The sequence below is a fragment of the Lampris incognitus genome, chromosome 1 (genome assembly GCF_029633865.1).
Source record: "Lampris incognitus isolate fLamInc1 chromosome 1, fLamInc1.hap2, whole genome shotgun sequence".
Lineage (NCBI taxonomy): Eukaryota > Metazoa > Chordata > Actinopteri > Lampriformes > Lampridae > Lampris > Lampris incognitus.
The window spans coordinates 123,826,058-123,838,815 of record NC_079211.1 but is presented as its reverse complement, the minus strand read 5'-3'; the positions used below and the strand labels follow the sequence as shown (position 1 = coordinate 123,838,815).

Below are 12,758 nucleotides of genomic sequence, written 5' to 3'. Positions count from 1 at the left end.
CCATCCCTTTAGGCCACCTTTTGAGAAGCTGGAGGACTGTTTCGAAGCCCTGACCCTCAACCAGGAGCTGGGCATCCCTCTGCCTGGTGAGTTGGATGAGCTTTACCAGAGCCTGTGTCAGATTTACGGGCCCAAAGATGTATCCCCAGTGCAGAAAACAGATCAAACCCCAATGCCACCAACTGCTTCTCCAGAGAGCGCCAGTGTGACAGATGATGTGACCTAGCTTCTGTGGACCTACTCCCTATTTTTTTCAATCCACCTGAACTATTGCAGGAACAGAATGGATAAGGTAGAAAAAGAAGGTGAACTTGTGCTGTATGATAACTGGATGAGCTGAGGTTATCTGGACCAGTCTCCACCCTTTTTGGGACTATATCTCGGAGTGCCAGTGAACTGCAGTGAGAGTGGAAACAACTGAGGCGACGCATTTCAAGAAGAGAAAAAAGTTTTGGGTTTTGTTTTTTTGTTTTTTTAATTCTATTCAGCCCCACAGTGCACATACCGGGAGATGCAGGCTTATGCTTCTATTAGTGTGTGTTACAAGAATAACTTTAAATCCATAACAGTACTGCGCCATGTTTGGATGAAGACCTGTCATTTTTGTCAAACGAGTCCTTATGTGAAAGCTTTTCTTTTTTTTTTGAGTTTCCTATTTCTCCTTCCTCCTCACTCCTGAAATTATTTTACGCAATGCATGGAATGCAGATCGGTCCTTGCCCATGGTGAGACCCTTCACTGCAGCAACAAAGAAAACACGGATGTGTGACAATCTGGTTGATTGACATCTCAGAGTAAGCAGAAGGTTGTGGGCTTCAGAGGGAATTTCGTTTACCACCAAAAGTGCATACTTCACCAGTGCACAGGCCTCTCGAGTGCACATACTCGAGAGTCCCGGGCAATCGCACATGGGTTCGAGGAGACCTTGTGCAAGATGTCAAAGGAATGTTCTGACTTTATTGACCCAAGGTAAAACTTTGTCTACCTGTGCCTTATTATGTATTGTCACATGGTGCCTCACCATTATTACATCACAGTTCTGTCAAAAGCACTCACTTGTTTGTTACAATTTCGGGTGTGTACCAGCCCTATTCCACCACGCCTTCACTGAATGGTTATGACTTTTACGAGTAGGCAGATAAATTCCTCCTAAACCATTTGGAATTTCATTTTTGATTTTTTTATATATATGAATAATGCCGAACTGCCAGTTTGTGTTTTTTTTTTCTTCAAATATGGGGCAGTCATGGGAAACTTAACATTGCTGCTCATCAGTCTTGTTATCTTGGTATGTGTTCATTGGGGCTGTGCCTTCCAAGGCATTGTGCATTTTATTGAGATGAGCTGTACAAATGAAACTGGATTTGTATATTTTTCTTATCAGAATTTAAGGAAGTGTGTATATATTATGGTTCTAATTCGATGTCCTTTACTAATGGAAATCATGGATTTGTAGATTTTCAGGCATTTGTAGATTATGGAGACTTGTAAAAGTTGTTTTCTGACTTAGTCTAGCATTGTCTAAGGTACTACCAGTTATAACCACTATTTGTAGTTTTTCTTAAATAAATCTTTCAAAATGCTGGATTTTTTTTGTTTTTTGTGGTGTTTATAAATTTGCACGACATTACATTAACTATTAGAGATCAGTTGGGTTTTCAATTCAGGATGGAAGCTATGTAATAGATAATGATATGGAATGGATCAGTATCTGAAACTCACACAAAGCTAAACTCATTAGATATGGTGAGAATTGTGTTTTTCTGTTAGACAGCCAGAGAGCTAAACTTTTTTTTTCCTCCCCACTACACATTAAAACTGACAGCTTTCTGGGAAGAATATGCAAAAGCTGTTCTTTTCAACAATTACTTTCATAGATCACTTCAGAGTCAATTTGATAATCTGCTTATTGTGCCAGTAGTCATTGTCCCCATTACATTATTTGTATGCTGTCAAAAAAGAGCATCATCCAAACACTTTTAAATGCTTATTAGTTTGCACTTTCACAGCACCTCACACTCAACTTTATTTATTTATTTATTTTAGTGTTACCGTTCACTGTGAATTTGATGTAGATTTTGTTTTCCCTTTTAAAGTATAGTACCGTAGGTTCATCACTAGAGGGCGACCGTTTTGGAACGCCACACACACACCCAAACTAGTGCGTAAAAACACCTTTTACCTACCAAACAAAGCTGACTTGGGAGTTAAAATCTGTTAAATCCTTTTTATTTCAGTCTTTTATTTCAGTCACAGCAGTATGAATCATACAAATAACTTTAAATAATGAGCAACAGTACATGTTGCACATGAGATAAATGATGAAAAAACAATTACAGCCAGCACAGTTGCATGGAAATGATAGCACAGTAATGACCAGAGCTTACCAGTGATGCAGATCCAATAACTGCTATAACCACAGAACAGGACGGCTGGACTGATGTGCAATTTCAAAAATTAGATTATCAAAATATTGAGAACTGTCCAAACAAGAGACTTTGTAACCTGGTCTGCGATTTGCATAATAACAAAATTCGCCTGGCATCTAGTTTCTAAATGCTTACTTTCTCCATGCTTTCTTCAAGTGCATGATACATCAGCCTGCCCTGCGGTAAAGACGTGGGTTACCATGCTCATGCATCCATATTTGCTTCATCTTTTAAAAAAAACAAAACCAAACTTTGGGACCATCTTATTCTGTTCCTCTCTCCAGCCTGAAGCATTGAGAGTGCAACTCACAGCCCTGAAACTAATTTAAGCACCAGGCTTCAGCACTTTTTAATAGAGCAGACTGCTCCAATCCGGGCAGCTCTCCTTTGTTCTGCATAAACAGTGTTCGGGCTTATGTCCAGGTCTCTCGACCCCTCCCCGGCCAGATCTGTTCTGTGTGGTGGCAGTGCTGTTTTCTCCTGAGGACTAACTCCTGTCTCTCATGTTTTACACAGAGCACTGCATTTCCTGTCACTCCTTAACCTGTGGAAGTAAAGGGCATGTCCTGTCTCATGTCTGCAAACTACTATTGCTGCTGTGCTCTGTAGTCATGTTGGCCACTCATCCCACCCAGCCAAATGCAGAGGAAAGTTAGCAAGGAAACAATGTGAAAATACATTCGGATGGATAGTGCTAAGGCAACTTCTGGGTGGGATGGCCTCTTTGCCATTAATGGGTTTGCTTAACTTCATGTTTCCTCAGTAAATATTCTTAGAGGAGTCATTCTCACATTGGTCTCAACTGTCTCAGAAACAACGTTTTTTTGTACAGGATGTACACACTTTCCTTGTCCTTCTCACATCAGTGTTCGTGCAGCCGGTGGACAAATTAAAGTGAGTATCTACTTACACGTGTACCCATAATGGCGCGCAAAGCCCTCCCACTACTGAACATGTGAACTTGGAAAAAGAACAGAAAAGAAAAAGGCTTTCTAGTTCCCACCATTTCAAACACCATCTCCTCACCAAGAGCTGTTTAAATTACACACTATGATTGGTCAACATCCCATTCACTGGCTACTATGCTACTCTTTTACAGCGGGCCGCCCACGAAACAAATTTTCATGAACAAAATGATCTCAGTGAGCATTCATGACATGCACATTTGTACAAATAATCCTCCAACCATCTTTTTCACCACAGTGGTTTCCATGAGTTAGTAAATATCTCCTTACACCTGTCCACTATGTGTCATCTTATCCCCCTGTTTGTGACACGGGTGTATTAAAACCAGAGAAAAAAACGACACACAGGACACAAAGCTTAGTTCAAAGCCTTATGGAGCGCAACACTGCTCCCCTACTCCTTTTAGGCCTTCAAAACAGGTTATTTAAGGGGAGAGGAGAAGGGATGGGAGTGTTTTTGGTCCAACTAAACTCATCTATGTCCCGTTCATAGACTGCAGTCACACTCAGGCTCCTGGTGTACCGGCCTGCTGGCCCATGAGTGGATCTGCACCCTCTGCAACCTCCTGGGCGGGGGTCGGCTCATGCTCCGCTGTAATGACAATGGTGCTCTCGTCTACGAGCTCACATGTGGGGTTGGAGAAGGCGGATAGGGGTAAGGTGATCCTCTGCATCTCCCGCTCATACACACGCTGCTCGTGCTGGTTTTTCAGGTCTTGGCCCCTATGCCAAACAACGCACGCACGCACGCACGCACGCACACACGCACACACACACACACACACACACACACACACACACACGAATCAATAATACATTCATTAATACATTCATTCATTGTGCTGTTGCGGGCGCTGAGTTTAGCCTTCATTTATGAGAGCTTTCCAAAAGTTTCCATTACGAAAACCTCAAACTTTGTTGCAGGTCAACAGCCAGTGCCAAATCCAGGTTTTTTTTTTAGTTTTTTTTTTCTTCTTAATAACAGCAGCTATTAATAGAGCAAGTAATGGTGAAGACTGCCAGAGGGTGTGTATCTGGTTGGGGAGGGGGGATTACTGAGAAGATGTGCAGGAGTTTGACCAGTCAAAGGCAAATCTGCTGATGGGAGGCAGTGTGAAGTGTGCCATTTGCTGAATGAGCGACAGAATGGAACAAACACTTGGAACGAAGCATTTTCCTGCATGCTTGCCTGCATCTATGCAACACGTTATGCAACTGTGCTCCACTCCACTACACCCATAGCACAAACACAAATGTAGGATAATTTTAGGCCCAAACCTGCAACCCCCCTCCACCCAGGGTTTTCAAAAATCCCCCAAGCTAGAAGAAATGATAAATGCCAAACTTGTTTTTCTTTTCTAGACTTTGAAGCAAAGACAGTTTTATTGTAACCCATTCACCGAAATCTATATTAGAGCATTTACTGCAGGCAGGCATACCTCCACAAGCATATCAGATCATCACTGTGTCTTACATGCTTTTAATACAATTATGCATTACACAATTGCCTCGCTAATTTTACATAACTGAAAGTAATGTCATGGTATGCTGGGGGCAGGTTTAAAGCCCTCTGACACAATATGTTGCCACTGCCACTACTGCTTCTGGTCATTAATAATCACCTTCCCAAAATAGATAACAACAGCAGAGGCCCAGCTAATCAGATTTGATAGCTAAACATAAACCTGCAAGGGCATCTTGCAGGACCCACAAAACAAGGAGGCACCCTTTTAACTCAACTTTAACGGGTCGATTTGTAATATTCTCCACCCCCCCCTCCCCTTTCCAGGAGCCCTCCTCTTTTTTAGGAACAACAAAACAGAAAAGCCTAAAATAGAAAGGCTCCTTACTTTTCATTTCCTGTGTTTCACTGCCTATGGGCTGCTTTGGTTGTTGTGACAAAGGCATCTGAATGGGCCTCATTACATTAGTGTGAGACAACAGTGGCTCATAACAGCACAGCTGAGGCCCCACACTCAACAAACCTACAAACATGCATGCTAATTAATACATAGCCTGACTAATCACATGTTCAGATATGCCCTGCCGTCAACAGAATTGCCGGTGCCACCGGACATGACTCTTACAGCCTTGAGTAATATCCCATTTGGGCTCTCTGTCAGAATAGATGTACTTAGCCTTGATATGGCCTAATGCAATCTGGATGTTTTTAATCTCTGTCCCTCTTGAGTTGAAGACACATAGAGCTTAACCGAGAGATAACAAGCGTCTTAAACAGGAAGATATGCAGTACTGTTTTTCTCTGCTCCAACATTATTGTTTTAAGACTGTGCAATCTGCTTGCAGTGATTCAGATACCAACCTCTTATAGAAGTAGCCCAATGTGATGCCCACGCCAAGGATGATTATAATGGCCATCATGAGGATGCCAAGGACATAGCCTGAGAGAGAAAGTAAATAAACGAAAGGTTCAAAATTTTAGGGACAAATACATCACACATGACATACCGCAGCACAAAACATACGAAAAAGACTACTTCATGTATTTGTAAAAAGAAGAGTGTATTCCAACAGTAGCAAATGGCCTTTTTATATGCATTTGAGGAATATTCTAGACAGCCGGAACATACCGAGGGTCCCCAGGTCCTTTTTCTTCTTGGGTCCTGTGCGTACTCGCTGACTAATGCCCATAACTGGCTGCACAGCAGCGATGTCTCCCTGGGAAGAGCCGGACTTGGCAGGCTCAAAGATCTGTGGCTGTAACGTTGAGGCTGCTGGGTCAGCTTCTGCTGCTGTGGTGGAGGGTTGCTCTGAAGGCACAATAAGACAACAGCAGAGAATTAAACCCCATAAATTGAAAAGAAAAAAAAAACCGAGGGGATGGTTTGGCTCATAGTATATCTGAGGTTCGTCAAAACATAGTAACAGCTGATCACACGTGCATACATATAACTGATTTGCATGTAACCGTTTGATATGAAAACTAAGTCTCTTGGAGATAATGCCAAAGGACATGATTTCCAGTAACCACTGGTCCGACACAATAACCAGTGACTCGGAGATATCCAGTAACTCTAAAGATATCCTGGGCTCATTGAAAAAAATGCCTTGAGACATCTCAGATTTTATTGAAGTAGATAAACAAAACCATTAAAAGTGCACTGATTATCATATTGACGCAAGTTGGGGGTAGAAGTGAACACGCTCAATCTCTTGAACATCTCAGGGGACAACAGGCTCCAGCTGCAGATGTCAACATCTGCACTTCAGTTAAAAAGGCAGCTGGGTCCACCTCCAAAAAGTTGTTTACCAACTCTGCTGGAGTTAAGAGGGCGTGGCGTCATCAACGCCAGCAGCCAATGATCTGCTGTCTCTAGGGGAAGAGCATTTCTCATGGCCAATGAGTTTTCTTGTTGGGCAGGGTCAAGACATTTCCTGAGGGCACTGCTGCAAGATTGAGGGCTCAGGTTCAAAGTCTCCAGACGCCATCAACAACATGGCATTGTGACTGTTTCACTTGAGTTGGCTCTGGGACAAAAAGGAAGCACGCGGTCTTAATTGGCCGAAACTTATCTCAAGTCTGACCAAGTGACCCACTATATGCTTAGATTTTCAACTGAACAAGATTCAACTGGAAAGAATTAACAATCACAATTCTATCCTTCATGGTGATTTGCATGTGATTTCAAAGAGGTGAACACTGCGATATGGAAAGTTTAGAAACTTTTGAGAATCGTCTACAAGTAAAAAAAAAAAAGGCAAAAAACCCCAAAAAACCCTGCTGAACCCATCCACATCACTATGACAAGCTACAGCTTTTGGTTTCACTTAGGACATTTACAAATCTACCAAATATTTCCTCCAAACATTTACGTTTTGCGTCAAATAAACAACGTCAGCAACAGATATTCAGGGAAGAGCAAAGAAAGCCAACCAGAGGCCATAGAGGTTGACAAAATCAATATTTTGAAAAATCCAATACGTCGAGCAGGACTGCCATCATGGGGTGGTTATATTAGCTACCTGCTTCTTATACTTTGAGATGTGGCGGTGTCTGATCCACTGTCTATGCCATCTCAATCTCTGCACATGGAGCGTGGGGATATATATATATTTTTTTTTTTTTAATATTTATCACTCGCGCACTGCTGCCATCAACACAACAGTCAAAAATATGACCTGGACTCTTAAAGGAAATCAAAGTCAAATCAAAGTCAGAGTTTTTACACAGGATGAGCATTGACGTGACATAAAGTAACCTACCTTTGCATGTGTCGATAGAACACGACTGTCTCTGGACTACCCCATCCGGACCTGAGATGTAGCACCAGGGCCTCTCAGTGGAGTCTGGGTTACGACAGTAATTGTGGTCTCCAACACCTACAGGACATCAAAACAAAACACAAAAAATGCAAAAGTTACTGTGATCCATTTGAAAATACTCTTAAGTCTGCTTCTGTATAAAACCTCCTGGTCTATTAATCACTCACACCTCTTTACAGGAAAATGAACAATCTGGGGTGAACACAAAGAAAAGCAACAACCGCTGTTGGTTCAAATAGGTCATTCTGTGTCAAGAGACAGACAGATCAGCTGTGAGCAATAACTCCATTTGTGTTGTAAATAGTGCATTTGTATTTGGTTGCACTACAGTGGAAGAATGCATACTACACACGGTAACATTATATCAGCATTACACCAAAAGATGAGAGGCCTGGCTGTTGTTACAAGACAGGATAAAGGAAAACACGTCTCAGTCCCACGCAACAACGTTCTCTAAAAACATCCCTGACATTTCTGACCACCTCTCGTCTCTAAGCAGGTTTTGCAGACATGCTGCCAAGAGCAGGAGTGCAATTTGGTTTATAATTTGACAGGATGTTAAACAGATCTCCAATGCAGACCTATCATCGCCGGCAGAAGTAATAATACGTGTGTTTAGTACCACAGTACATGAGCAATGGTGTGTTTACCAGTGTCCGAGTCAGTATGGCTTGTAACGTCATAGTCTCTGGTAATGTTGGTCCAGATCAGACATGTGAGGCCCGAGGAAGAGCTCTGTTGTTCCCCTCTGTACTCCACTCCATTGGACCTAACACAGTCTGGGGGGGGGGGGACAAAAAAACCCACCATGAACATGAACTCGATTGTAAGTTTGGGCCCTCCTAATCACAGAAAGGAAAAGGTTAGACGAGCTCTCTTTAACCAGGTCTGATAATCAACCACATTATTCTGCGGAGCTTCTTTCTCAGCTAAGCTCGTCGGACACCTCGAGGCTCCACAGATGTTGAAGCGGTTCCGAGCGAGTGAGAAAGGACAATACGGAGGTAGTGGGTATCGACGCTAAAACATGGTGAAACGCTCGGTGCAAATGCGTTTGGGTCGTGTTACCTTCGGTCGTGGCTGCGCCGCTGTCGACGAGAGCCGCGCTCAGCAAAACCAAGTGCAGAGAAAGAAGCGTTTTGCACAAACGAGGCGGTGGATAAACGACGTCCGACGACATGGTGGGTTGTGTCGCGTTGTTTTCTGGGTTTTTCAAAAGATAAAATGCAGCCTGACTTGAAATGAAAAGAGCCTATGCTGAGCGGATCAGACACGCTGCTCCCCCACGCTGCAGCCCAGCCTCCCGTTTGCCTCCTGCAGGCACTGTGCAGTTTTCTTGGTAAACAGCCTCTCCCCTCTGCAACACGCGCGCGCGCACGCACGCCCAGACCCTTATTAGGACATCGCATTTGCCTTCCGTTCATTATGGGCCGCCTAACCCAAACCCTAACGTTAACCATAACCAATCCATGGCTAACCCTAAACTTAACCTAACCTCTTTTACACGCACGCACGCACGCACGCACACACACACACACACACACACACACACACACACACACACACACACACACACACACACACACACACACACACACACACACACACACGAGGCAACTCCTGTCTGGGATATGCTGTAGCTTTTCATGTATTTTTTTTTCTTCTATCACAAAATCGAATTGGCTCCCTTTCCATTTAAATATCGATTTTACGTGTCAGAAGTTGAAGCGCAACTAATTGGATTATAATTTGATTTTACTTATATGCAAAATGCCATTTATAGATAGACATTTTTGATGGAGAACTACATTCAAGATTACATTAACAAAGAATTTCTGATACCGACAACTGGATTCCTGGTATCAACAATAGGCATTCATAACCATTAAATACACAATTTCAGCTCTAATTGATATGAATGGGGGGGGGGTTGTAATTCTCTCTTGTTGAAATTAAATGTTTCATATCAAGATGTGAATTTTTGATATCAACAATTGGTATCGTCACTCATTAAAAATGTAGTTGTTATTCGATTTCTGATATAAAATGGATATTGAGGGGTGGATATTTTAACTTGTGAAATTTAAATTTGTGGTACTAAAAAAACGAGATATCTAAAGCTGAGACAGTGTGCCATAAACATTTTGGACTAATCAGGGTGAAGCGTGGTCTGGCTTGACCAAACCACATATACTGGAATGAAGCTTGGAGACGTTATTAATCCAGGCCACAAAACAAAATGGTCATTGGACAAAGGAAAGACGTGATTTTCTCCACATTGCTGCAGTGCAGAGTCCAACAGAGACAACAAGCAGTTCATTCCGTAAGCCCACAGTCTGTCGGCTGTTGAATAAATCCACAGAAAAACAACAAACACTGATGATATCATCTTCATCAGATACTGCTCCAGTTATAGTCCAGCAATGAGTTATCAGACATGGCTTATTTTAGACGCTTCTAGTTGTGTTCTTTCAATGGTTATCTAAGTATTTTTGAATGACAAGCAAGACTGCATACGCTCTCTCTGCTAACTAAGTCAGTAGTTACTAAGTCATTACTAAGTCAATACCTACTAAGTCAGTAGTTACCAAGTCTTCTCCTGGATCGCCACCTTGCCATGGTGGAGAAACTTGCATGTACTAATGATCCCAAGAGCTATGCCATCTGGAGCTTGGCTCCTGGTAGGGTCACCCAAGGCGGAAAGGTTAAGGGGGAGGTTCCAGACGAAGCGCGAGCCAACAAAGACCTCAAAGGCAGAACTAGCGGAAGATGTGTCCGGGTCACAATGCCAGTGAAGGCGGATGAAGGCTGCAACAGAGGGTGGTCCCCAGTTGTCTTGGCTCTCCATGCCACTGGACTCTGGCCACCCCCTGCCGAGGACCGTGTGGTGGCTGCAGGCGCATCAGCCACTCCACGTAAAAAGCTGTCACGCGCAGGCCTGCGTCCTCCCATTATGCGGCTCCAGAAAGACCCAGAAGGAGAACAGTCATACTCGACCCCGAGTGACCGCCAATGATGATGAGTTACTAAGTCATTACTTACTAAGTCAGTAGTTACTAAGTCATTACTTACTAAGTCAGTAGTTACTAAGTCATTACTTACTAAGCCAGTAGTTACTGTCATTACTTACTGAGCCAGTAGTTACCAAGTCAGTACTTGGGCTGATCCAAACTAAAGTTAGGGGAACATGTGAGCTTAAAACATGTTGTCAAAAACGAGATTGACATTCAGTCAATGTTCACTCTTTACAAAGGACAAACACAAGCAACAGCAACAAATGCAAGGTGGCCCTGATTTATAGTTTTTTAGTCTCAGTCATCGACATAAAACAGATTTCACTGTTACAATAATCAAACTTTTGAACCATTTACGAGAGGGCCCTGTTTAAACACGATAATGACATCATCATGTTTCCCGCAGACAGGTTTTTGATTTACTTTTACCCAATTAAAAATAAATGTAATAGCCGATTTGCTTTTACAACAATCTTTTCTCAGTCTAGTTGCGGTTCCCTCAAGATTGGATGTTGAAGGGCTTTCCCATCCCTACTTTCCTGTTTCCCAAGCTGCTTCCACACCCCCCCCCGCCCCCATCCCCTCCTCTAAATCCTGTTTTCCTTTGGCCTCGGTTGGTGACCCATGTGGACGTCGCTAACAGAGCAGGACTCTGCAGGGCCTTATGGAGGATGGTTACCAATAGTACATGGTGCCCTCTCGTTGTATGCAGACAGCTGCAGTCTCACAGAAGAGCCCTGCCATTGTTACCTGACCTTAGCGTGGGCAGCAGACTATAGACCGCAGGCTGTGCACGACTGCATCTGTTTTATGTCGCTGTTGTTTTAAATGTTTGCCCTGCTTTCAGGAAATTACCAGTACAAATACACATCTCTCTCTTAGTGTCTGTCATTTTCTAAAACAGGTTCACCGCCTGGCTAAAAATGAATGACTGAATGATGTTGCTGAATACCACCACAGGGAGAAAAAAAATGTATATATATCTCCACCATTTCAATATGAAATGTGTTCCATTTTGATTTATTGTTTTTTCTATATTAGGTACTAGTCAGGGATGTAAAATGTGACGATTTGCTTTGCTATATACTGTAATGATGGCACATAAATATGTATACATAAACCCTTTAATAGCTTTTAAATTGCAAAGAGAATGCTTACAAGTCTATGAATGTTCTCATTCATCCAGGTCATAGTTATCCAAAGGAAGTGAATCAAGTGCAACCGGACTTGGTTATATATCCGTTATATATCCAAGAGGCTTCATCAGTTCTGATGAAGCCTCTTGGATGAGAGGCAAAACGTCTTCACGGATATATAACCAAGTCCAGTTGCACTTGATTCACTTCCTTTAGATAATGCTTACAAGGTAACAAACAAGCATCACACTGTCTTTTATTGGAGATATTTCATTGTCAGCTTTATCCTCTTTGCCCTCTGTGGAAAAAAACCCTCTTTGTACTGTTCTCGGATGTGCCCAGACATGGATTGGCATACTATGTACATTACAAGAATGTATTTTCCATTGTTTCTATACAGTCTCTTAATATCCCATAAGCAAATGTGTAGTTGGCCATATATCCTGATAAGCTTCAAGTACAATTCTTCAGGTGGAACAAAATACGTTTGTTTGCTTGGCTTGAAATAACTTGTCTTGCGTTTTTGTCTGCACACAAACTTCCAGATCCGATCTGAGTCTTTCTCAGTATGCATCCTTTCTTTAATGTCACAATACACCAGCGCTAATTGTAATAAATCCCACCATTATTTACCTCAGTTTGACACAACTGCAGAGAGTATTTAGAATTAGATAAGAAAAATACCCACAGTTTTTTTGGTGTATCTGTTTTTCAGTAGCCCAACACACATCTCCTGTTTCCCTCCCTGCTAGGTGAATGTGGGCATGGATTTCTTTTAAATGTTCAAAAAGTTGCAATTTCCTGTGAGTGTTAGCTGACATTAGTGGAAAAACATTTGTTGTGACCCAAATGGTGCGTGCATGTCCACACACTTGCACACTAAACACAACCCCACAGACCTTATGAAAGCCTAGGTGCCTCCTCGGTCTT

General features: G+C 42.5%; 2 protein-coding genes across 2 annotated transcripts in view; one reads left to right on the top strand and one right to left on the bottom strand.

Moving 5' to 3' along the window:
• Positions 1 to 1,580, top strand: part of limk2 (LIM domain kinase 2) — a 59,705-nt gene extending 58,125 nt beyond the window's left edge. Inside the window, exon 16 of the mRNA XM_056284851.1 lies at positions 13 to 1,580. Within this exon, the coding sequence (XP_056140826.1) occupies positions 13 to 226 (214 nt within the window). The 3' untranslated portion in view covers positions 227 to 1,580. The remainder of the gene's footprint in view (positions 1 to 12) is intronic.
• A 639-nt stretch (positions 1,581 to 2,219) lies between these two features.
• pik3ip1 (phosphoinositide-3-kinase interacting protein 1) lies at positions 2,220 to 8,986 on the bottom strand. Its single transcript, XM_056284839.1, has 6 exons — positions 8,747 to 8,986; positions 8,329 to 8,457; positions 7,619 to 7,735; positions 5,986 to 6,165; positions 5,718 to 5,796; positions 2,220 to 4,117 (listed from the first exon to the last, which is right to left on the bottom strand). The coding sequence occupies exons 1-6, from the start codon at positions 8,856 to 8,858 to the stop codon at positions 3,901 to 3,903; spliced, it is 834 nt and encodes a 277-aa protein (XP_056140814.1). The 5' UTR covers positions 8,859 to 8,986; the 3' UTR covers positions 2,220 to 3,900.
• Between the last annotated feature and the right edge of the window lie 3,772 nt (positions 8,987 to 12,758).